The 25,920-nt window shown below is 39.6% G+C and overlaps 1 protein-coding gene and 2 pseudogenes across 1 annotated transcript in view; 2 read left to right on the top strand and 1 right to left on the bottom strand.

The window, feature by feature from the left end:
- Positions 1-24,689, bottom strand: part of SYN2 (synapsin II) — a 212,339-nt gene extending 187,650 nt beyond the window's left edge. Inside the window, exon 1 of the mRNA XM_059390346.1 lies at positions 24,110-24,689. Coding sequence (XP_059246329.1) covers positions 24,110-24,495 — 386 coding nt within the window. The 5' untranslated portion in view covers positions 24,496-24,689. The remainder of the gene's footprint in view (positions 1-24,109) is intronic.
- Positions 13,216-14,208, top strand: LOC132009893 (ribosome biogenesis protein NSA2 homolog; annotated as a pseudogene).
- Positions 17,428-17,894, top strand: LOC132012525 (small ribosomal subunit protein uS10-like; annotated as a pseudogene).
- Positions 24,690-25,920: the final 1,231 nt, after the last annotated feature.

Genomic DNA, 25,920 nt, shown 5'->3' with positions numbered 1-25,920 from the left:
CAATGAAAAAGAATGAAGTAATGCTCCATATAAGAATACAGATGACTCTTGGGATGCCTGAGTGGCTCAGTGGGTTGGGCTGCTGCCTTCGGCTCAGGTCACGATCCTATGGTCCTGGGATCGAGTCCTGCATCGGGCTCCTTGCTCAGTGCAGAGCCTACTTCTCTCTTTGCCTCTGCCTGCCACTCTACTTGCTTGTGCACGCTCTTGCTCTCTGACAAATAAATAAATAAAATATAAAAAAAAAAGAATACAGATGACTCTCATGAACATAATGTCAAACAAAAGAAGTTAGACCCAATACTGTTTATATTGCATGGTTCCATTTATATAAGCTCAAGTCAGGCAAAATTAATATATGGTGAAGGTAGTAAAAATAGTGGTAACCTGTTGGGGGAGGAGACGTAATGACTGAGAGGGTACCAAAGAAGCTTAGCAGGTACTAGTCATATTATATATCTTGACTTGGGTTGTACTTTGTACTTTGCAAAAACTCTTTGGGCTATACACCTTTATACTTCAATGTTTAAAAATTTTTCAGGGAAAATAAACCTCTGGAAGAGATAACAGATTGAAGGTCATAAGGTCACAGAGGTCCTTTAGCCTAGGACTACACCCTCTGACTTCCTTGTATCCATTCCTTCTTCACTGTCGTGGTCCCACTATTCCAAGCCTCCAGTATCTCAGAGATGAACAACCAAAACATGCTCCTAAAGTCTCCAGGCTGACACAAGTTCTACCTCCTCCCAATTTTCAATACTGTCTCCAGATACACCTCCCTTAGGAAGGCACTTATCATGATCGAATACTCCCTTGGACCAAAACCTTCACTATTCCCACTAACTATAAGATAACTCACCATTTGCAAAAGTGATAAAAAGCTAACAAAGTCTATTCACTTCCCAAGGTTACCCCCATTCCATCCTCCATCCTTCCTCACTATTTCCTTGGGGGAAAATAGTACTTTAGAAAGTTCTATTTCAGGGTACCTGGGTGGCTCAGTTGTTAAGCATCTCTCTTCAGCTCAGGTCATGGTCCCAGTATCCCAGGATCAAGCCCCACATTGGGCTCCCTGCTTGGTGGGGAGTCTGATTCTCCCTCTCTAGCTCCCCTGTGCTTTTTGTGTTCCCTCTCTCACTATCTGTCATAAATAAATAAAGTCTTTAAAAAAAAAAAAAAGAAAGAAAGAAAGTTCTATTTCATCTTCAAATGATAAAGATTGGCAGCAAAATATAAAGAATAAATCCAGCTTCTGGGAAAAAAATAAAAGTAACTTTATCTCTCTATTCTTGGTTTCTTACATGAGATAGTAATGGCAAAAATTATTTCTTTTCACATAGCACTTTCATAATCTACTTTATTTCAATGAAGTCTCACAACAACCCTAGAAAGCAGGCATTCTCACTGACATTTATGCATAATGACACCAAGGCTCAGGTGAACACTAAGATTACTATCCAGTTCTCATACTCTTGGGATTCTCTGCAATAGATGAGATTTATTTCTGACAACTTCCTACTATTCTTCTGAGCATCTCTCTCACCCCATCTCTACTCCTCCACCACCAGGTGTCTATTCTATATTCTTTCTCAACAGAGTATTGCTTTCATAGTGTGGTTATAATCCTCAATATGCTGCCTGAGAGCACCATAGTCATCCTCTTATAGATATTAATAAATTCCCAGAGGCCTCCAAGATTAGAAAATTGTTAAGATCCAAAGAACAAATCTAAAATGTGAAAAGTTTAAGCAATTTAAGAAGAGGTAAGAATAATATTTAGAGGAGTTTATCTGCTACCCCCAAGAAATTTGTATTTCTGCAACAATTTTTTGAGGCCTATATAGGCCAGTGTGCTAAAAGCTGAGGCAAAGAATGAAACAAGGCCCTTGCTCTGAAAAAACTCTCAACCTAGTATAGACCCCACATGTGTCAGCCCTACATGTAATGCTGACTTTATTTTTTTTTTTAAAGACTTTATTTATTTATTAGAGAGAGAGAGAGCAAAAGAGCACAAGCAGGGGGAGCTGCAGGCAGAGAGAGAACAGGTTCCCCGCTGAGCAACAAGCCCAATATGAGGCTTGATCCCAGGACTCTGGGATCATGACCTGAGCTGAAGGCAGACACTTAACCAACTAAGCCACCCAGGCAGCCCTGGAGTACTGACTTTAGCTCAAAGAATCTAACTCTTGGCTCCACAATCACAGAAGTTTTTGCTAAGTTAGATCAAATACCCAAAAAGACCTTCTAGCCACTGTCATCCATTCCTCTACATCAACAATGAATGCCCCATTTAAAATCAAACCACCAAGTAAGCAAAATCAACAAGTAAACCGCTAAAGTCCAGAGCAATCATTTCACATATTTATAAACAAACATTAGGGAAAACGTTCAATCTTACCTGTACTCATAGAAATACATATTAAAACACTCAAATATAGCTTTTATACCTATTAACACTTAAAAAAATAATAAATGTCCTGAAGAGTGGTAAAAAGGTTGATGGACTACAAACTGTAAAAACTTTTTATAGGAAGCAGTATAGCTTCTATCAATGTTAAATATATTATAATTTTTTAAAAGATTTTATTTATTTGACAGACAGAAATCACAAGTAGGCAGAGAGGCAGGCGGGAGGGGGGGTGAGGATGAAAGGAGGCTCCCCACTGAGCGGAGAGCCTGATGTGGGGCTTGATCCCAGGACCTTGAGACCATGCCCCGAGCCGAAGGCAGAGGCTTTAACCCACTGAGCCACCCAGGAGCCCAAATACATTGTAATTTTTGATCAAATAGTTCTTTTCCCAAAAATTGAGAATGCCTATAGCCTTACTATGTACTAATCATGAAAAACATAAGTCAACACACTTCTCTAATAGAAATATAATTGGATAGGGGCACTTGGGTGGTTCAGTTGGTTAAGCAACTGCCTTAGGCTCATGTCATGATCCTGGAGTCCCAGGATCAAGTCCTGCGATCGAGTCCCCCATCGGGCTCCCAGCTCCTCAAGTAGTCTGCTTCTCCCTCTGACTTCTCCCCTTTCATGCTCTCTCACTGCCTCTCTCTCAAATAAATAAATAAAATCTTTTTTTAAAAAAAAGGAAATATGATTGGATAAATCATGGTACAATAGCTATGAAAAAATATGTAAGTAACAACATATAAAAATTATTTGTAAGCAGAAAAAAAATTATAGCTAGACAACCACCACAAATATATAAAAAATATGTTTGCATATGGACAAATACTGGAAGAGAATATGGAAAAATGTGAAGCAGCTACACTATTACTATGGTGGTATTATGAGAAAAATATGTTTTATTTAAAACTTTCTTTAATTATGTTGATAGAATAATAAATCCCACTTTACTACACTGCTTGTTTAATTGACTATCTTCCCCCCCAAAATTATAAGCTTTGCAAAGATGGGTCAACATCTCTTGTGCTCAGTATTCTAGCACAAGTTCCTACAGAATAATTCATGAAAGAATTAATGAAATACATGGGAAACCTCACAATAAATGTCCTCAAGAGCGGAGAGGAAGTGGACCGCTAGAAGTAAACAAAAGGTTGATCTCTATGTGCCTCTTTTTTTTTAAGCTCTTAATATGGGAAAAACCAAACCAACCATTAAAAAATCTCTGGGAAGTCTTTATTTCAAGACCACTGCAGAGATGCTCCTAAAAGGTCTGGAGAAAGACACAGGATGCTGGGAAGTAGACAGAATAGCAAGGTATTCCCAGGATTTGGTGGGTCGGGGGACATACGGAATCAAAAGGGACAGGAGCTTCATATCCTTTTCCTACCCCCAAATTCACTGTCCTTTAATTCTCAGAAACTTGCACATAATTAAAGCTGGAATTAAGGGGTGGAATGTAGCAAAAGGGACAGGTTATGTAGGCAAAAAGCAGGCAGAAAAAAAAACAGATCAGCAGGGAACAGTCTTTTTGGTAGGAACTTAAGTCTGATAGCACTCTGAATTTTGGCTAAGAAATAAATTCCCAGGTATAAAGGGAAATAAGAAGCTTTAAAGGAATTGAGCTCTGGAGAGAAAAATCCCCTTTCCTAACAACTTAAAATCAGTCTGAAATATACCAAGGAAACCAGAAGGATTCTAAATCATAAAAATATTATAAGCATTAACAAAAACACATAGGGAAAGGAGCTAATCTTTAAGTTGTTTTTCAACCAACCTACATGGTACCTGTTATAGATCATACAGGCTCTTTCCAGCTTAAGCAATTTTTTTATCCATCCTTAGTGCTTTCAGGCAAAAGCATCATAATTGACTAATGCAGAGCTCAGAAAAGGGGCACTGAGTAAGGAGAAAAGAGCACAAAGAAGAATCTAGATTTTTAGATGTAGCTCTACCTATTTCACGTTGTAACTATAAGTGAATCACCATCTATCTACCTGAGCCTTGGTTTCCTAATCAAAACAGGAAGTTATACCAACTTATAAGATTAAGATAACAAGTGAAGGGACACACGCAAGTCAAAGCATATAATAAATTACCAAGATTTACTTAAATGTGTGACCTTATTACAAAATCCTAAATGCTACAATTTCTTTCCAGGGTCAAAGTTAAGTTGAGTGCATTTTTTTTCAACCAAATGTGAATGCATATGCTATCTGAAAGCTACAGGAAAATCAGTCTTATCCCACTTTACCAAGTTAACTCACAGTTTATTCTTTCAAAGAGTAGACTTTTCATGAGGGCAAGTGTAATAAAGAATGCTTCTCTTTCCCCACCCCCCACATTGGTGCTGAAATTCCACTATTCATTAGGTAGGATTAGAGATGTTTTTCTATTTTCCAGCTCTTTTTACAAAAAGGCAAAAACCTATGAAAAGTTATTGCCAATAACCATTAACAACTCCTAGCTAAGCAAAGATTAACTCAGTCTGCTGAAAATATATTAAAGGCCAGGAAATAGGGAAGCCAACAATAATTTGGCCTCCAATTGCCAAGAACCACCTGACTTCAAGGAGGTTCCAACCCCCAATGTCTCCAACCACCAAAATTTCCCAATTCCCACATTTCAGCACATAAAAATCATCCAGACTAGTTCCTGCACTGAAAAATAAGACCTCATGTCCCAGTTTTGTTTCAGAAAATTTGTTCACCTCTGGAATGGGACCTAGGTCATTCATAGGACATGTGTCCATGGAAAGGCATCGACAAGGAGAGAAGGCACAGAAAAGTGGGGGGAAAAAATTCACCACCTCCACAGTTGATTATAATCAACAGCCTTGATTCTAGAAAAAATATATTTGCTCCCCTAAATTCCTACTTCTCATAACTAGATAAACTGTGCATGACAATACTTAAGAGGAAATTAAGTGGGAAATTCTTCCTCATATCAACTCTCAATCCCACTTGTTACAATCGTTTCAATCCATATATATTTAAATCTGTGTGGTACAGTTTGCAATTTGACCTCACAACAATCCTATGAAGAAAAAAGGGCAGGTATTATTACTACAGCTTTAAGGATAAGGACATTAAGATTCAGAAACTTGCCATGCCTGAATTCACCTGGGCCATCTGATTCCAAATCTATGCTTTTCAGAACACCATGATGCTTCTTGAGGGCTTTTGGCTCCATTCTTTCCAAAGAATACCAGTCTCAACCTTCCTGTCATCACTTTCCATGGCAATGTTCACTGGCTTTTTGTGTAAGAACGCAGCAGTTTCTGCAAGAGATACTTGAGGCAGCATTAAAGGGAAATCATTAAGCTAAATATAAATATCCTTGAAAACAAAAAAGTTTGTTAAATGGCTGGAAGAACTGATATTTTTATCCATTTTCCAACTAGATTAGCCATCCACCTAGTTCTATGGCTCCTGCATCTCCATAGAAAGTATAGTAAGTCCATAGAAAAATATACAAGACCCAAAGTCAAAGACCTGAGTTCTAGTCTTGATTCTATCACTTCCTGGCTATGCGAGCTTGAGTAACCTCTCCATCTTAATTCCTTTATACATAAAATGAGAATAACATTAATTATGCCCCACAAATATTACTGTGTGGAGGACTGAGACAACGGATGTGACAGCACTCAAAGAATAAAGTTTCTACTAATAAGCCATCTCAAAAACTTCTTCCCGAGAGACTGTTTCAAAACACTAGTAATCAGTGTTTTCTAAACTATATGCAACAAACCACTGTAACTAAAATGAAGAAATATTCATTTAAGTTTGTCCTATTTTTCAGAATTATTTTTGGTGTCATGGAAATCTGTCTACAAATTATTTTACTTGACTTGAAGTCTTCTATAAATACTCATATGGTAAACTGTTGTCTTAAAGCTGCTGTGAAAATCTGCTCGTCATGGTGGAACATTTACTGAATCTCTCCATGTCCCAGACACTGCATTAGACATTTTCAGTTTGACTGATTCTCGTAAGAACCCTTTGAGATATATATTTATTTCCTCCTTATAGCTGAAGAAACTGAAGTTCAGAGAGAACAAGAAACTGTCCAAAGTCAAATGTGTGTTTATGTCATTGAGGATAAGAAACAGCAAGGTGTTTAGTGGCAAGAAATTTGAAACAAACACTGTTATTCAGTGATCACACAGAATGTTGGTTAAGAGCATGGACTCAAAGTTGGACAACCTGGGTTCAAACCTGGATTCACTATGAGCTTTAGCTTCCTCATTTGTAAAATTAAGTTCATAATAATAATAACCTATTTCATAACCTAATAAATAAGTTAATAACATCTACTTAGAGCACCACTTGTCACATGGTATATCCAATACATTAGGTATTATTATCATCATTTCTCCCACACTGCATACCCAAACTTCTCTCTTTTCACTGCCCTGAAACCTGTATGCTACCTAGCCTAAATCTCCTCTACATACACATTACTCATTACTGTTATTATGCTTTTGCTCTTTCTTTTCCTTTTAAGTGAAATGCCTCTTTCTTTCCTCATTAATCTAAATCTCACTCAGCCTTCAAAGGCTAGCTCAGATCTACCCCTTATATGAAACATTTTCTGATTTCATTAGCCCACAGTAATTTCTTCCTTCTCTGAAAAACTCCTCATAATGTCAATCTAACCTGTAGAAATCACTTGGTTTCTTTCTTTCTTTCTTTCTTTCTTTCTTTTTTTTTTTTAATCACTTGATTTCAGTGGGTGGGAATGCATGTTAGTGCAGCCACTTTGGAAAAAAGAGTGCGGAGGTTCCTCAATAAATTAAAAATAGAGCCACCCTTTAATCCAGCTATTGCATTACTGGGTATTTATCCCAAAGAAATATATGTAGCGAAAAGAAGGGCCATATGCACCCCAATGTTCATAGCAGCAATGTCCAAAAGAGCCAAACTGTGGAAAGAGCTGAGATGCTTTTCAACAAATGAATGGATAAAGAAGATGTGGTCCATATATACAATAGAATATTACTTAGCCATCCAAAAGGATGAATACCCAACATTTGCATCAACATGGATGGAACTGGAAGAGATTATGCTAAGTGAAATATGACAAGCAGAGAAAGTCAATTATCATATGGTTTTACTTATTTGTGAAACATAAGGAATAGCATGGAGGACATTAGGAGAAGGAAGGGAAAAACGAAGGGGGGGGTGGTGAGGAATTGGAGCGGGAGACAAACCATGAGAGACTGGACTCTGGGAAACAAACTGAGGATTTTAGAAAGGAGGGGATGGGGGGATAGGAGAGCCTGGTGATGGGTATTAAGGAGGGCATGGATAGCATGGAGCACTGGATGTTATACGCAAACAATGAATCAGGAACACTACATCAAAAACTAATAATGTACTGTATGGTGACTATCATAACATGATAAAAAAAATAAGTAAAAAAAAAGAAATCACTTGATTTCTAAGGGCTTCTGTAGGTGATTTAACCCAAATCCCTAAATTTTGAAATAGAAATTGAAGCTTAAAGAGCTAAATTGCCTATGGTGACACAAAAAGTTAACTGGCAGAGTAAACACCTAAATCTGGATATTTTAAATGTTTGCAAAGCTCCTTCTACTCTACTCTCCTAACTTCTATCTTCCTTGAAGCTTATATTCTATAATTATCTGATTCAAAGTATTAACTGGTCTTGTGGCCTTCATGGCAACTAACACACTGAAGTTAGTGAACGTTTGCCAATTAACTAGCAGATCAATCTTTCCTGATGCCCTTTGGTCCAATGGTTGAAGTGTTAATACGTTAACACTCTGCAACACAGGATGCAATGGAACTTAAATTCTCACCATCAGGGAGTGATAGGGGCCAAAGAGGGAAACATATCCATATGTATCCCTGCATTTGCATCACAGGGTCCATCACATTCCACTGCACACCCTCAAATTTGGAGCCCTGCACCATGAGACTTGGAGCACAGCACACTCCAGCATGTCCCCCTGCGCCCCCCTCAACACACACAGCTCCCTCTCTGGATTATTACTGGAATCCGGAAGTATAAAAGAAACAATCTTCAGTTACTTTTTCATTATTAATATTAGGGCCCTTCAAGGATTTGAGTCTACAACAGAAAAGAGACCTCAATTTCCTTCCATAAAGCCCAAGTCTCTTTTTGCAGGATTACCTCAGGCTAAAGTTACTGCATAAAGTTGCTAGGTCCCTTGAACAAATAAATAAGAGGTATTTATCCTAGAAAGGTATTATAGCTGCACTTAGGAGGACTGGAATGGAAGAATGGTCCTAGACAGAAGGAAAAAGAAAGAACAGACTCTAAAATTTGAGAAAGGCTCAAGTAAACAAAGACATCCTAGTGCCTAAGCTGAAACAGGGAAAGAAAGAGAGAGCACATGGCTCTTCTCCAGAAAACAAGCATGGAGTGTTTATGCCCATCAGAAGAGGTGTTAGAGAGGGGAAGAACAGGTACATCATCAGCCTCTTATAAGGGAGGCCAGTAAAAATAATTAATGCGTTTATAGCATTTTACAGCTTATAAAAAGATTTTTATATGTATCACTTTTTAAAAGATTTTACTTATTTGAGACAGAAGGATACAGAAAGAGAACATGAGCAGGGGGAGAGACAGAGGCAGAGGGAAAAGCAGACTCCCTGGTAAGCCAGGGCCCCATCTCAAGGCTTGATCCCAGGACCTAGAAATCACGACCTGAGCCGAAGTCAGACACTTAACCATCTGAGCCACCCAGGCATGCATATATATGCATATCATTTCTTAATGAATAATCACTTTTGTTAACATAACTCTTGTTTATATTTATAGGGAGCTGAATAGTTGCTTTTCCTCATCATTCGTATTTTCATAATTTTTTTCATAAGTCATTGAATGATCCAATAAATAATTACTGAAAACCTTCTCTCTCATACCAAATGCTGGGGACATCAAGGTTAAAGTTATAGTCATTGGGGCATCTGCCTTCAGCTCAGGTAATAATCCCAGGCCCTGTCTCAGGCTCTCTGCTCAGCAGGGATCCTCCTTCTCCCTCTTCCTCTCCCTGTCAATCTGCCTACTTGTGGGCTCTCTCTCTCTCTCTAATAAATAAAAAAAAATCTTAAAAAAAAAGTTACAGTCATTGGCCTCAAGGAGATCTCAGCGTTGAAGATGAGGAGATGAGAAGACAGACAAATAAAATTTGATTATAAGTTAATCACTATGAGATAAACAAACATATTATAGATTCTAACACAAACTAGAAGATAATAAAGGAGTAAGTCTAGTCCTGACTCTAAAATAATCAACAACTGAATTGAGTCTTAAAGATGATCCAGGCAAAAACACAGAAGAAGACTTTCAGGTAGCAGGAGTAGTATAAAGACATAGAGACATGGCAAATTCAGTTAAACTTAAGTAGTTTGTCATGGTTATCAAAGTGGATGGAGAAATCAAAGGTAGAACTGAAGAGGTAGGCAGAGTCAGATCTTGAAAAGCTTACTGTGTATCTCCTTTCAACACATTCCCATCAGTCACAATGCTGTTTAGTTCTCCAGAATTATCCTTAGGCTAACCCAAAGGAATTTCTCACGAAAGAGGGGAGAAAAAAAAAAAAAAAGGCAGCTTGGGTGGCCCAAGATTGGAGTGTTTGCTGGACAGGGAAAAAAAAAAAAAAAAACAAAAGCAGGATTAACTTCAGAAAAATGAGCTCCAGGAGAGCTGAGTGTCAATATAGGCCACAAAGGAGAGCTTCGGTCCATAATTTTATTCCATTTGCCTTTATTCTGCTCAAAGCTACCATGAGCCAGATAATACTTTCCGGTATTTGTAGGCTGCTATTGGATCTCATTCAGAGCTAAATCTCTAAAGAGTTATGATTTGGACTGGTTGAAAACTAATAAAGTCAATTTGCATTTCATAGAGCATAAGTAAGAGCAAAAGCATCCTAGTGCTTGTATTTGCAGTGAATAAAGATGTTTTCCAACATATACCTCTTATCCTCGAATACTTTTTCTCACCATTGTTCCCTTCTACCCCTTTTGTCATTCTCTGGATCTCTCTCTCCTTAGCTCAATTTGGCAAAGATTTATTGAACTTAAACTATGTGTCAGACATTGCTGGATGCTAAGGATATAAAAATGAATAAAACATTAAGCCTGCCACAAAGAATTCTTCATCACACAAATAGATCATTGTTTTGAGTCCGGTGATAAAGATAGCCATATGACTGAAGGAGGGCATGAAGGGGACAGAAATGCCCAATATATCCAGGGGTAATAGAAGAATTTCTGAAAGAGAAATATTCATCTCAGTCTCAAAAGGTACATATGAGTTCAGTCAAGAAAAGGAAGAAAAGAGAACAACAATTGCATGTGGAGTGAACAGCATAAACAAAGACAAGGGGAAGGAATGCCATAATGTGTGTTAGTTCAATAGTTCAATATTGCTGTAAATTGAAGTTTAGGAATGGAAATGGTTAGGAGACTGAAGAAGAAAGCACAGGTCAAATCATGGGAAGGTGATGAACTTTACTAATCAGACACGGGATAGACATGAAAAGCTTTAAGCAAAGGAGTGAATGAGTCAGACTTGTATTTTAAATAGTTCATTCAAGCTATTAAGTAGAAATCATTATGAAACTTATAAGAGTTCTAGGTGAAATTAATGAGAACTTGAAATAGGCAACAGTCAGTGTCCTCAGTTGAGACAGAGAATAGAGGAGATAAGGAATTCAATACTGGAACAAATGACCTTGAGTTGCCTGTAACCACCCAAATGGAGAAATACAGCAGGCAACTAAACATGTACGTAAAGATCAGGACAATGTTCTTCTCTGAAGGCTGAGGTGTGGGAACTGATTGCATTTAGAAGATAAATGACATCTTGAGAGGAGATGGATCAGGGAATGTGTGTAGAGTGAACAAAGAAGTGGGCAGAAGATGGGGCCCTTAGGAACACTTATATCTAATGAGGTAATCAAAGAAAAAGAACAGGGATACCTGGGTTGCTCAAGTTGGTTGAGCGGCTGCCTTCAGCTCAGGTCATGATCCCAGGGTCCTGGGATGGAGTCCTGCATCAGGCAACTTTCTCAGCGGGGAGCCTGCTTCTCTCTCTGCCTCTGTTTGCCTCTTTGCCTGCTTGTGATCTCTCTCTCTCTTTTTCCCTCTGACAAATAAATAAATAAATCTTTTAAAAAAAGAAAAGAAAAAGAACAAAAAGAGTGAGAAGGAACTTTAAAAAGATATGAACAAAGATTGCCATATTCAGAAGTGAAGGGACTTCCAAATGGAGGATAAAGTGTCAAACCAATCCATGAAAGTATAGACTGACACCTTCCTTTGGATTTAGCAAGAACAATCAGTATTATAGAGTAGAAGCCATTAGTGCAGAGGGGGAAATATAGGATAAGGGAGTAGAGATAAGAGTGAGACTTCTATTTCACATCTGGAAGAGTGACTAAGGTGGAGAACAGATTTTGCTTGTTTCTTTATTTGCAGTGACAGAACAACCAGCAGAAAATGAAAGAATGAACAGAAGGGAAAAGAAGAGGTAGAATTTAGAGCAAAGACATGGAGGAGGGAATGGGTCTTTTTTAAAACAAGACAGTATCCTCAAGAATGGAATAAAGAAAATGATCATTGAGGTAGGACAGAGAACAATAGGAACATTCTAAAGGAACTGTGAAATAATCACATGGAATCCTAAAAGCTAAGTATGTGTTTAGAAGAGTGTAACCCAGGATATAGCAAAAGTTTAGGATTAAGAGAGTAGTGAAGGGGCACCTGGGTGGCTCAGTGGGTTAAAGCATCTGCCTTCAGCTCACCTCATGATCCCAGGGTCCTGGGATCCAGCCCCACATTGGGCTCTCTGCTCAGCAGGGAGCCTACTTCTCCCTCTCTCTCTGCCTGCCTCTCTGCCTACTTGTGATCTTTGTCTGTCATGTAAATAAATAAAAAAATCTTTTTAAAAAAGAGAGAGTAGTGACAAATGAGTCTGAAAAGATAAACTGGAGCATGTTGTAAATAAGCTTCATGAGCAAAAATGTGTTAGAGAAGAACATTAAAAGAAATTACAAGATTTGTGGATGCTTTTGTTTAATACTTTGAATGCAATGTGAAAGATAGACTGAATAGGAGAAAAGAACACAGACATAACTTTTTTTTTAAGAAAAAGATTTTATTTATTTGACAGAGAGATCACAAGTAGGCAGAGAGGCAAACAGAGAAAGAGGGGGGGAAGCAGGCTCCCTACCGAGCAGAGAGCCCAATTCAGGACTTGATCCCAGGAATCTGGAATCATGACCTGAGTCGAAGGCAATGGCTTGACCAACTGAGCCACCCAGATGCCCTGCACAAACATAACTTTTTTTTTTTTAAGATTTTATTTATTTATTAGAGAGAGAGATGGGGAGAGAGCGAGCACAGGCAGACAGAATGGCAGGCAGAGGCAGAGGGAGAAGCAGGCTCCCTGCTGAGCAAGGAGCCCGATGTGGGACTCGATCCCAGGACGCTGGGATCATGACCTGAGCCGAAGGCAGCTGCTTAACCCACTGAGCCACTCAGGCATCCCCAAACATAACTTTTAAAGCCATTCTGATTCTCTCTTCCTTCATTTCCCTCTGTAACCACCCTTCCCTAATTAGTCACAAGTGAAACTGAAGCACTGCTATTTTAGAATTTATTTATTAAACAAAATAAGGATTTATGTGGTCCTGTCCATAACTGTTAATCAGCTGAGTCTAATAGGTAATATCTCTCTTATTTTAAAAAAAAAAAAATCTCTCTTTCCCATCGCGGTTTGCGTGGAGTTAGTTCGTGGGTCTGGGAGATCCGAAAACTGAGATCTTCTTTGAGCCCCAACAGCTGCACCCCACAGCTCTGCAGCCATCACCATGCCACAAAATGAATATATTGAGTTACACTGGAAGTGCTATGGCTATCGTTTGGATTACCATGAGAAAAAGAGAAAGAAAGAAGGTCGAGAGACTCATGAACCTTCAAAGAAGGCAAAAAAGATGACTGGTCTGAAAGCTAAGCTCTACCATAAACAGCACCATGCTGAGAAAATACAGATGAAAAAGACTATCAAGATGCATGAAAAGAGAAACACCAAACAAAAGAATGATGAAAAGACTCCACAAGGAGCAGTACCTGCATATCTACTGGACAGGGAGGGACAGTCTCGAGCTAAAGTACTTTCTAATATGATTAAACAAAAACGAAAAGAGAAAGCGGGAAAATGGGAAGTTCCTTTACCCAAAGTTCGAGCCCAGGGAGAAACAGAAGTATTAAAAGTTATTCGAACAGGAAAGAGAAAGAAGAAAGCATGGAAAAGAATGGTCACTAAAGTCTGCTTTGTTGGAGATGGCTTTACTTGAAAACCACCTAAATATGAAAGATTCATTAGACCAATGGGCTTACGTTTCAAAAGGCCCATGTAACACATCCTGAATTGAAAGCCACCTTTTGCCTGCCAGTACTTGGTGTAAAAAAAAATCCTTCATCCCCACTATATACAACTTTGGGTGTTATTACCAAAGGTACTGTAATTGAGGTGAACGTGAGCGAGTTGGGCCTTGTGACACAAGGAGGCAAAGTTATTTGGGGAAAATATGCCCAGGTTACCAACAATCCTGAAAATGATGGATGCATAAATGCAGTCCTGCTGGTTTGACAGCAGTTCGAGACAAGTAATTCCTTATAATTACTGAAGACTACACACCAATCAGGAAAACAACCATTCCTGTGGTGGTTCTGGATACTACCAAACAGCCTTATGTATCTGCAGTCATCAAGAGAAGCATTTATTCTATTGTGAAAAACATTAAAATAGACATTTATTTAAAAAAAAAAAAAGCTAAAATTATATTTCCCTTCAAAATATACCAAAGGAAGGGGCATCTGGCTGGCTCCGTCATTAAGCATCAAGCCCCGCATCAGATTCCCTGCTCAGACTGAAGCCTACTTCTCCCTCTCCCACTACCCCCTGCTTGTGTTCCTCTCTCACTGTGTCTCTCTCTGTCAAATAAATAAATAAAATCTTAAAAAAAAAAAGTCTTCAAAAATTTTGCTTTAAAGAAGTAGCCTTCAATTTAAAAAAGAATAAAAATATTCTTCATCCTCGAAGTGTGCAAAATAGACAATAAAATTACACCATAAGGGAAATCAAAAAAAGGAACAAAGATAAGGCTCTTTACCCTCTACAAAGTGCTTTTCCAAAACCTTATTTTATTCAATTCTCACAACATCACTATGGGATATACATGTTTTCACTTCCATTTCACACATATGGGAACTAATTTTTGTCTGTGTTATTCTGGAACCTAGAACAGTGTCTGGCATATGGTAATTCCCCAATGAAAAATGTGTCAAATAGAGGGAAAAGGGGCTCAGAGAGGTTTTGTAACTCTGATAGGGTCATATAGTTAAGGGTGGGGCTGGGCCTCAATCCTGTATGTTCACATTGTTTCATGGTCCTGAAAAGAGAAGAAAAGGGTGCAGTGATTGAATATAATCATAATCTGCTTTACAATTTTATGTAAACTGATTAAACTTCAGAAATGCCTACTACTGAGCAACAAACACCAAGGCCAGTATACTTTCTGTAATTCTTATTTATGTTGCATGGGCATCTTTTGAGTTCAGAAATCTATGGTATTTGTACACTTTATTCTTTCCGAAGGTCACCTGCCCTATTATAAGTTACTTCCTTCTGCTGCACAGAAGTAGTATCTGAAGGACAGAAATGCCCTTTACGTCATCTTCTCTTCTCTCTAGAAAGCTATATGTAGCCTTCTGGTATTCAATTGCTTCTACGTAGAAAGCTAAAACAAAGGATGACAATGCCACCAAGAAGTATGTAGAAGATCTTATTCACAGGATTCAGAAGGGCAAACACAGTGTGAGTACCATTAAAAACCAAAAACAGGATGCAACTCTCCATACTGAGGCCACTATGTTTAACCATGTTTAACTATGTCACTCCCTGTAATGAATATGATCCTGAAAAATATATTTTTCATATATATATGTATATATGTATATGTATATATACATACATATGTATATATGTATTGCTCACTTCATAAAAATTTTATATATACATGTATATATACATATATATGTATATATAAAATTTATATACATATATAAATATATATATATTTATATATATATACAAAATTATATATATATTTGTATATATATATACAAAATATATATACATGTATATATACATATGTATATATGTATATATATACATATGTATATATACATGTATATATAAAATTTTTATGTGTATATATACATAAATTTATATGTATATATATACATATATGCATGTGTATATATAAAATTTTTATAAAGTGAGCAATTTCAAAAGCAGTAGGGTGCTTACTATTTAAGTGAATCATGCAGTAAATCCTTTTGCAAAAGAAACCTTTTTTATAACAAAAAGTAATCTAATTTTTCTGCTGGCAAATTTGTCTTATGTGTACAGGACTCTACCAATTTAGGTTAAGAACCTGACATTTCAGCTTAACAGCTATTAATTACTGGGCAAATGATTACTTTCATGAGTTTGTTTATTCGTCTATGAAATATTATTTCTACTTTTCAGGATCACTGTGAGGATAAAATGAGACAATGTGTATACATATGTTGTATAAACTGATCAGCAGCACAGTGTACATGGCAGGGATCAAGAGATGAACTCTGTCAGCCAATACTTCAACATATGTTTACAAAAGTTCTTAGATCTATCAGGAAGACAGGAATTTAACCACAAGTCCCCAGTTCCCATCATGAGGAGGTAAGAAAGAGGTACTAAATGGAGCGTACTCAAAGATGAGCTTTTCATCAAAAACATGTTTAGTCATTTATTGACGTAGGCCTCTTTTTCCAAAGATTTACAAGCCTTATGCCATAGAGTAAATTATAAAGCTTTTTAAAGAAAATAGCACATAAACTGTAACATGGAAATAAGTAGTGCTGTAAAGGATCTTCGTGTCTTTTTCAATCCTATCAACTGACAGATTTTAGAAAATCAAAATCCAAAGAGGCAAAGTGGTTTACCTAAGGATATACAATGGCTCATTTTTAACAGTACAACATTTCTAACATATCTTCATTTCCTAGGACAGCCCACCTCTTTGTTCCCATAGTACTTAATGCCCATTAATTACCATCCTATAATAAATCTTACTTAAATGTCTGTCCTCTCCCCTACTGGGTGGGAAGATTCTAGTAAACAAGGCCTATGCCAAACTTATCCTTATATCCCCAGCACTTGGCTTGTGTTAGATATTCAACTGCACTAAACATGTCCCAGTTAAAACTGTCTTACCAGGGACACCTGGGTGGCTCAGTTGGTTAAGCAGCTGCCTTTGGCTCAGGTCATGATCCCAGCCTCCCGGGATCGAGTCCCACATCGGGCTCCTTGCTCCACAGGGAGCCTGCTTCTTCCTCTGACTCTGCCTTCCACTCTGTCTGCCTGTGCTAGCTCTCACTCGCTCACTCTCTGACAAATAAATAAATAAAATCTTTAAAAAAAAAAAAAAACAACTGTCTTACCAATGTGAGGGAAGGTATATAATTCTGGAACACTTACTGTTTAGACCTCCACTACTTTTTGCTAACATAATTATAGATCTGAACTTGGGTATAGAAAGACAGGAAGCAATCTCAGGTAGACAGGAACACTACAGTAAAAATGTGCCCCTGGAAAGAAGGTCATCATTGTACCACTGTCCTACTAACTTTATTATATTGTTGGATTTTGATTACCAGACTCTCGAACAGTCTTTCCTTCAACCATTTTACAATGACCTTGGCTGAAACAGTAACATATAAGATAAGGCAATGGTCCGTGTGACTCTAGTGTGGTGTTCATGTGGCTCTTTTTAAAATATTTATTAAGCATTCCACAATGAATCTTTAAAAGAAATAGATAAAAACAGTATTTTTAAGGAGAAAAGGCTTATATTTGAGGGACCTGTCTAAAGAGTGACTTAAGAGTAAAAAAACATCTTTGAGAAAGACATGGTCACAGCTGCAGTGGAGTCCTGGATGCCCTGCTCTTGCTCCCGACTCACCCTTGTTTGCTCTTCTCCAGAAACAAGTCAGTCAGGAAGCCGCTCCACAGTCATATTTTTTAAAGGCACTGGGAAGACACCCTGGAACCAGAGATGGCGATTCACCAATTTAGAAATACTCTACTCAGCTGCAACCTAAAATCTTAGGAAACAGTGTATACTAACCTGATCACAGGCGCAAAGGAAAAGAATCTCAAAGTGAAAGGACTAGTTCTGATACCTACCAAGATTCTGAGAATCACTACTACAAGAAAAATTGCTTGTGGTTAAGGTTCTAAGACTTGGGATTGTTCTCAGATGAAGATCCACAAGCAACTCATTGATCTGCACAGTCCTTCTGAGATTGTTAAGCAAATTACTTCCATCAGTATGGAGGCAGGAGTCAAGGCTGAAGTCACCATTGCAGATGCCTAAATCAATCTTTTAAATAAATTATCAGTTGTTTAAAAAAAATAATAAAAGAGAGAGAGAATAGAAAGAAACTTGAGTTGGAGTCAGAAGATATAAATTCTAGTCCTCATTCTCCAACTTCTTATTTGAGCTTGGCCAAATCATTCCATTTCTCTGCACTACTACTGCTCTTTCAGGTTCTTTCAAGTTCAAATGTTATAATTATAAAAGTAAAAAGTCCCTATCAATCCTTGAAATGGAGAAAGATAAAAGGAAGGTAGAAAGATAGTAAAATAGAGGGTAAATTGGGGTAAAAAGCTTAGTAGAGAGACTGAAGTTCTAGATTGTAGTTCTGGTTTTGTCATTAACTAGCTGAGTAACCCTGAACAAGTCATGTTCCCTCTTCAGATTATATTTCTTCCATTTGTAAAGCACCCAGATCTTCCAGCTCTACTAATCTAAAATTCTAAGCTATAGCCTATGGCTATTAAGAACAATGCAATTTTGTAGAATCAGTATGTTTGTGTTCACAAGTCAGAAACAGGGCATACAGATAAAATATTTAATAGACAGAAGCCTCAAATTTCACTTGAGTTTTCCCCCCAAGTTCTAATTCAAATACTGTTCTAGAGTCTCTCACAAGCACTGGTCCAGACTACTGTACTTTGAAATCCCCTATTCTTAATGATATGTCCAAAGACAGACCATAAAAGCATGGAAAATAGGTGCTGCCTAGATAATGCATCAGTCCAGTTTCTTCATGGTCTCTCTCTTTTCTACCACTGTACTTTCCTTTTACTATACACTCTCTGGACTGAGTCAAACCTATCTCTTTTGATACAAAATCTTCAAAGTTCAGTTCAAATCTTGATACTTGCATGAAGCACTCCCTTCTCACTGTAGCCCACATCCATTTTTCACTCTTTTGAACTTCTAAAGTACTACAGTGCTGTGGCAGAGATTCAATATTAGTAAAGAGCTTATTACGCTTCCCCTATAGCAAAGGCTCAATAAATCATAGTAGTGTGGTTGCCACACCTTTAGCACTAATCACATATCCTTTAGTTCAGTGCATCTGAAATTTAATGTGCATGTAAATCACCTGGACATTTTATTCAAATGCAAATTGACTCAGTAGGTATGACGACCTGATAAGCTGTAGTTCAAAAAGCTGCCTGGGGCACTTGGGTGGTACAGTGGGTTGAGTAGTTGAGTGTCCCATTCTTGGTTTCCCCTCAGGTGGTTATCTCAGGGTCTCAGGATCAAGCCCCAGGTTATGCTCAGCAATCAGTGTACAGTCTGCTTGAGATTCTCTCTCCCTGTCCTTCTCCCACTTATGCTCTCTACCGAAAATAAATAAATAAATCCATAAAAAAAAAAAAAAGAAAAGTTCCTGTTTGATCCCAATACTGTTGATCCAAGGACTATATTCTTTGAATAAAAGGGGTAGTTTTTGTAAACTTAAAAAAAAAAAAAGTATGAGGGAACCCTTCTACACTGTTGGTGGGAAAGCAAACTGGTGCAGCCACTCTGGAAAACAGTATGGAGATTCCTCAAAAAGTTGAAAATAGACTCAGCAATTGCACTACTGGGTATTTACCCCAAAGAAACAAATGTACTGATCCAAAGGGGCACCTGCACCCCAATGTTTATAGCAGCAATGTCCACAATAGCCAAACTATGTAAAGAGCCCAGATATCCAACAACAGATGAATGGATAAATAAGATGTTGTGTATATATATATGCAATGCAATATTATGCAGCCATTAAAAATGAAATCTTGCCATTTACAACAACGTGGATGGAGCTAGACGGTATTATGCTAAGCAAAATAAGTCACAGAGAAAGACAATTATATGATGTCACTGATACGTGATATGGAATTTAAGAAACAAGGCAGAGGATCATAGAGGAAGAGAGGAAAAAATGAAAAATGATGAAACCCAGAGAGGAAGACAAACCATAAGAGACTCCTTTTTTTTTTTTTTTAAGATTTTTTATTTATTTATTTGACAGATAGAGATCACAAGTAGGCAGAGAGGCAGGCAGAGAGAGAGAGAGAGAGAGAGGAGGAAGCAGGCTCCCCACTGAGCAGAGAGCCTGATGCGGGGCTCGATCCCAGGACCCCGGGATCATGACCCAAGCCAAAGGCAAAGGCTTTAACACACTGAGCCACCCAGGCACCCCAAGAGACTCTTAATCATAGGAAACAAACTGAGGATTGCTCGGGGGAGGAGGGTGGAGGGATGGGGTAACTGGGTGATAGACATTGAAGAAGGTATGTGTTATAAGGAGCAAGGGTATTATATAAATATGACTAATGAATCGCAGACCTGTACCCCTGAAACAAATAATACATTATATGTTAATTTTTTTAAAAAAGTGTTATCTTATTTGTCCACTTGAACAGAAAAATCTTCAAAGACATACTACAACTCCTTTTTCTTAGCATATACACCCCATAATAAGAAGGTGCTCAATAAAACACCTGTGGACTTACCATATCTACAGTCCCCAGAACATCAGATAATCTCTAGAATGTCTGTGCTATGCTGATTTTCAAATCAAACATTGAGACATGCTATTGAGATGGAAAAGATCACTTGGTCAGTGGAATTGAATTGCTGAAAATGGAGGCAGGGGAAAATCTGAGAGAAAACTTACCTCTTCACCAGTGAGAGTGTAAGATGCAGAAAAAAAACAACATACAAATAGACATTTGTTCCTTGTTTAAGCACAAAGATAATTAGAGTTCAATATTAACTGCACTTTAGGTATGAACCTTAAAAGAAGACACGCATTTCAGGCAAAACGTATATATATTTAAAATACTAGTAACAATTACTAATAAGGGATTTCATTTTTTAGTGGAGCAGATACATTTTTTCAATGATTCTTTACCATGCAATTAATCTAAAGATCTCAAGCAACCAATGAAAACACATTTTAAACAAGAGACAGACAACCTCCAATTTTCCCATCAACTTAGTCTGTGGAAAAGTCCCCAAATTCCATTGTCCACAATTACACTGATAAAAATTTGAAGGAATCTGCTATATATTAAGGTTGCTCTGAGAAGCTGCCAACTTTAAGCCCCTCTTTTAAATCTCCAATTACTTAAATGCTTCTCAAAACCCTCTTTATTTTAGCAATCTATAGTTCAAATGGGACCAATATTCTTAAATTCTACCAGGAAGCTACACTCTGACTTCCTATTCAAGCATCAGGAAAATAATATTGGGCATATATGACACCTGTTCACTGAATGCTATCTAGATAGATAGCTTAAACAGTGAGACAAATTTGCTAAAATTTGCCATTAGAGGAAAAAGCACCTTTTCAAGTCACTGTGCTTGTCATAAGCAGACACCTGCTCCTTAACTTATAGAGAACTTTCAATAAAACCATTCAAAAATATTTATCTGAGATGCTTTTAGCAAATTCAGGCAAGAAAGAAAACAAAATCTGCAATCCTGAGAGATGCTATTAAACATAGAAACAGAGAAGCCATCAAATGCCGTCAAGCACTAGACTCAAACTGGGTTTATGAGTTTTAATAAATCAATGTTATTACTACAAAGAAAATCAGAAAACAGTTGGGAGTCAGCCCAAAGGAAAATGGCTTCTATTACTTCCATCAGAAGTTTAGTCCCCAGGGCAAGGCAAATTTTCTGGTTCATGCCAGGCAGGCAGTTTTCCTAGAGAAAAACACTATCCAAAAAGAGTTTTGAATCCTAAGCAAAAGAAGCAGTTAGTGCTAAACACAAATCTCAGCAGCTACATCATGCCCATACAAATGAATATCTTCCTACCTGTTGGTACCTAACTGGTAATTAAACCCAAAACAAATGTCTTCATCAGAACAGATCAGGACAAGCAAGGTACATGAGTGTCAGATTCTTGCATAAAAAACGAAGCACCAATATTCCCATTTCTCTCCTCCTTTTCCTGGCCTTTCTTCAAGACTCATCTTTTAGGGGCACCTAGGTGGCTCAGTTGGTTAAGTGTCTGTCTTCGGCTCAGATCATGATCTCAAGGTCCTTGGATTGAGCCCTGCATTGGGCTCCCTGCTCAGCGGGAAGCCAGCTTCCCCCTGCCACTCTGCCTACTTGTGATTTCTGTGTGTCAAATAAATAAATAAAATCTTTAAAAAAAAAAAACTCATCTTTTATAAAGCTTTCTCCAATAACTCTGGCTCTCACAATCACTCTATTTACTGAATGCCTAAAACACTGGTCTGAAATAATAATTGTAGAATAATTTTTTTTAACTGTTCATGTCTCCATTTTGTCTCTAAATTTCAATGTGAGTTCTTGGTAAGGCCCCTACTCTGCCTACCCTGTAGAGGGAGCCTATTATTAATATTGCCAATAATATAATAATAAGGCAAACATTATTGGCAATAATAATAATATATTATTATTATTATATATACTGTGAGGCAATACAGCATAGTGGAATGGCAATACTGGAGTCAAATGGGCCTAATTCATATCTTAGGTCAACTATTTGCTGGCTGTATGACTGGGAACACGTTACTCACTTTTTGTAAGCCTCAGTTTTGTGTTTAGAATTTAATGAGACATATATAAGAGCACCTAGTAAGGGTCTGACATATAACAGTTGCTCAATGAAACTTAGTTACCTACCTTTCCCATTTAATAAGCACTTGTAATTTAAACTAAGAATAATTTTCCTATGGGACTACCAATGGTACCATCATATACTCTTATATTTTCCTCATACACTCTTGCCAGTGCCTCTGTCATTTCCTAACAAAGGTCCCTTAAGATTTTCTACTCCATTTTTCTGAGAAAAGGCAACTACACAAGTCACCCAAATGACTATTCAGAATGGTCATATTAGGAGCCAGCAGGAGTGCATCTCCGTATCTACATCTCACTTCCATTACACCCACGCCAGTACTCCCTCCCTCCAAGTCTCCCTGTGAGAAAATGAAAGAGAAAAAGCAGTAAAGCAGCCAAAAGAGGAAATGGAGAAAAACAATTCTGTGGTCCCTCTGTGCCTCACTCTCAGGAGGAAGCACTTGGGTCCAGGCTCTTTACCTCAACCTTTCTGAGAAAGTAAAAAATAAAATCCTTCCCATATTCCTGAAGAAGAAGCAACCAAGACTTCTTGCCTCTTCACTTCTTCAGGCCCTTCACCAGTCAATTCTTCCATCACCACCAACCCCAACCATCCCCTGGGCCAACTTCCTGCTACATGACATAGAACCTCTTTAACCTGATCTGTCTTGAATGAACCCCATTCATGCTTTTACTAACTAGAGGTAACATTTTCCAGAAGCCCTCACAATTCTAAGTTGCAATATCCCAAGAAAGAAGAAAGAAAGAGAGAGAGAGAAAGAAATTCTCCAAGTTGCTGTCTACTGCATTAAGGTAGATCCTTTTATTTGTTTGTACCCCTTTAATGATCCAGAATATTTTACCTCAGTCATCATCTTTCCAGCTGGAAAAAACCACCTTCACTTTCACAACTCTCCCCGTCCTCCCACCCCACCGCCACACACACACACACACACACACACTTTTTTTTTTACACTAAAACAAAAATTTTAAAAACCACAAATCCCCTTCCTGCTTCAAAAAACACAAGCATTTTATTATTCTTAAACGGACCTCAGCCATGCTCCTCTGCAGCAAGCTCAAGTACATACACCTGGGCTCTCATATCCGTGCTTTGACCAACGTAGATGTCAATACTGATACAAGCCTTCATCCAGCCAGGTGAAAACTACCCCCATCACCCTCTCCCTCAAAACACTCATTTCCACCGCAAATTCACTCCGTGCCTAACATTGTACAATCTTTTGTATTGGCTTTAAATGTCTCACCTGAGCTTCTACGTGTCTAGGCTGAAAGTCTGTTCTTTCTGCCCCCTCCCTTCAAGAACAAACAAACAAACAAAACTCATTTTTTTTTTTTTTAGGATTCTTCCGTGTTGCATAAAGTAGCTCCTTCTTTTACGTGTCGTGAGGGATTTGAGAGAATCGAGGCAATATTTCACCTCAGGAATCACCTTTCCAGACCACCCCCCTCAACAGACACAACGTTGAAACCCCCACCACCACCAACATCTCCCCACAGGGGGACCATGCAGACCCTCCCTCTCAGGTGTCAGGAACGATTCCTTGGCGCCCGGGACCACCTTCCCCGCGGCCTCCAGCTGCCCGGCAGGCCCCGGGAACACCGCGCGGCGGCGGCGGCCGGGTACCTACCAGTCGGTGTGCGGCTCGTCGACGACCAGCAGCACCTTGGCCTTCCTGGCGGCGGCGGGCGCGGGCGCGTCCACCAGGCCGGCCGAGGCTGCCGTCTGCTTCACGGCTTGGGACAGCGAGCTGAAGAAACTGCTGCCCACCGATGGCGCCGCGGTCGCCTGCGGCGCGGGATGCGACGCGGGCGCCGGGGCCGGGGCCGGCGGCGGCCTCCGCTCGGGGCCCGGCGAGACGGCCGGGGGCGCCGAGGAGGCCGAGGCCGCGCCCGGACCGGGGGGCGGCGGCGGCGGCTGCTGGGGCTCGGGCCGCTGCAGGTCGGTCATGTAGCCATTGGGCAGGTTGGCGATGAAGCTGCTGTCCGACAGCCGGCGCCTCAGGAAGTTCATCATCTGGCTTGAGGGGCTGGGGGCGCGCGGGGCGGCGGGGCCGGACGGCGAGGAGGGCGAGACTGAGGCGGCGGTGGCTGGGGGACTGAGGCGGCTGAGGCGGCTGCGACCGGGTTCGCGGCGCGCGATCCCAGCAGACAGCCGCGGTGCACTGGGCCGGGCTGGCCGGGCAGCGCGAGGCACCGCGCCAGGGAGCGGGCGGGGGCCGGAGGCGGAGCCACTTTTCGCCCCGCCTCTCGCCGCAGAGCCGGCACCGCCCCCTATTCGCTGCCTGAGCGCCCCGCACTTAGCGGTGGGGTCCCTACTCTGGAGATTTGGGGGCAGGGGGGTTGCCAGGTCTCCTGCAACCTGAGCGGAGTTCTGTGGAGAGAGTGTGGGAGCCAGCCTTGCTCCCCGAGAACAGGAAAAAAGGAGCCGAGACCCCAACAACCTTTTTGGTTGGGGATAAAATAGCACTGTCCCACCCAGAGATGGAGGCGAAGAAAACTGTCCCCACTGCCTTTCGAAGGAAGAGAGGTGTCAGCCTCCCCAGCCTGAGGTGAGAATGGACCCATTCCCCTGGTGCGCGCGCTCATACACACACACACACACACACTCACATACTCCCTGTAATGGGAAAGTAAAGAACCACCTCTTTTCCCAAAGCTGGGAGAAAGGTGCCATCTCCTCAACCTCCAGGTGATGGAGGAAAGAATAATCTGCCCACACACTCGCGCGCGCGCACGTTCACACACACATACACAACACACACTCATATGATGAGACAAAAGAAGAACTACTCCCTCCTCAATATTAGGTGAGAAAGACATCCTCACCTCCCACCCCCCACCCCCACCCCTTCATCCTTTTGGTGACAGAGATTTGACAGATCTTCCACTGGGTCTGTGGGCGCATTTTTGGTGCCTGCCCTTTAGGGATGGCTCACTTACGAGCCATCCTCATGGACCAGAGAGGCGAAACCGTGCGTAAGGCTGGAGACCCCTCCCCCCAAGTGGGGTATCTAAGGGTCCCCCACCCTTTCTGTGCTTGCCTCCCTGATAGGCAGTGATGCGTCCTTTATTGTATCAAGAAGTTTATCTCTTCAAAAATCTTTCTAAATGTTTTTTCCAGTTCATTAATTGGCTAGATCTGTTTCCACCTCCATGAAGACCTGATTATCACCTTTCCATGTGCACTCCCTAAATATGTTTTGACTTCTGGATCTTTGTTTTCACCTCTCATGAGATATATACTTAATCCATGTGTTGTATGGGAAGAGGACACAGCAGATATAGTACTTTACATTCAGCCCACTCTGGGTGATGTGTGACCTCAGGCAAATTAGCCTCTGAGCCTCTTTTCCCTATCTGATAAAAGGAGATAATGCTTTTAAAATTTTTTTATTTTAGTATAATTGACACACAATGTTACATTAATTTCAGGTGATTA

Source organism: Mustela nigripes, chromosome 2 (genome assembly GCF_022355385.1).
Source record: "Mustela nigripes isolate SB6536 chromosome 2, MUSNIG.SB6536, whole genome shotgun sequence".
In the NCBI taxonomy this organism is placed as follows: Eukaryota; Metazoa; Chordata; class Mammalia; order Carnivora; family Mustelidae; genus Mustela; species Mustela nigripes.
The sequence above is the reverse complement of the archived record's forward strand: the minus strand, read 5'-3'. Positions and strand labels throughout refer to the sequence as shown.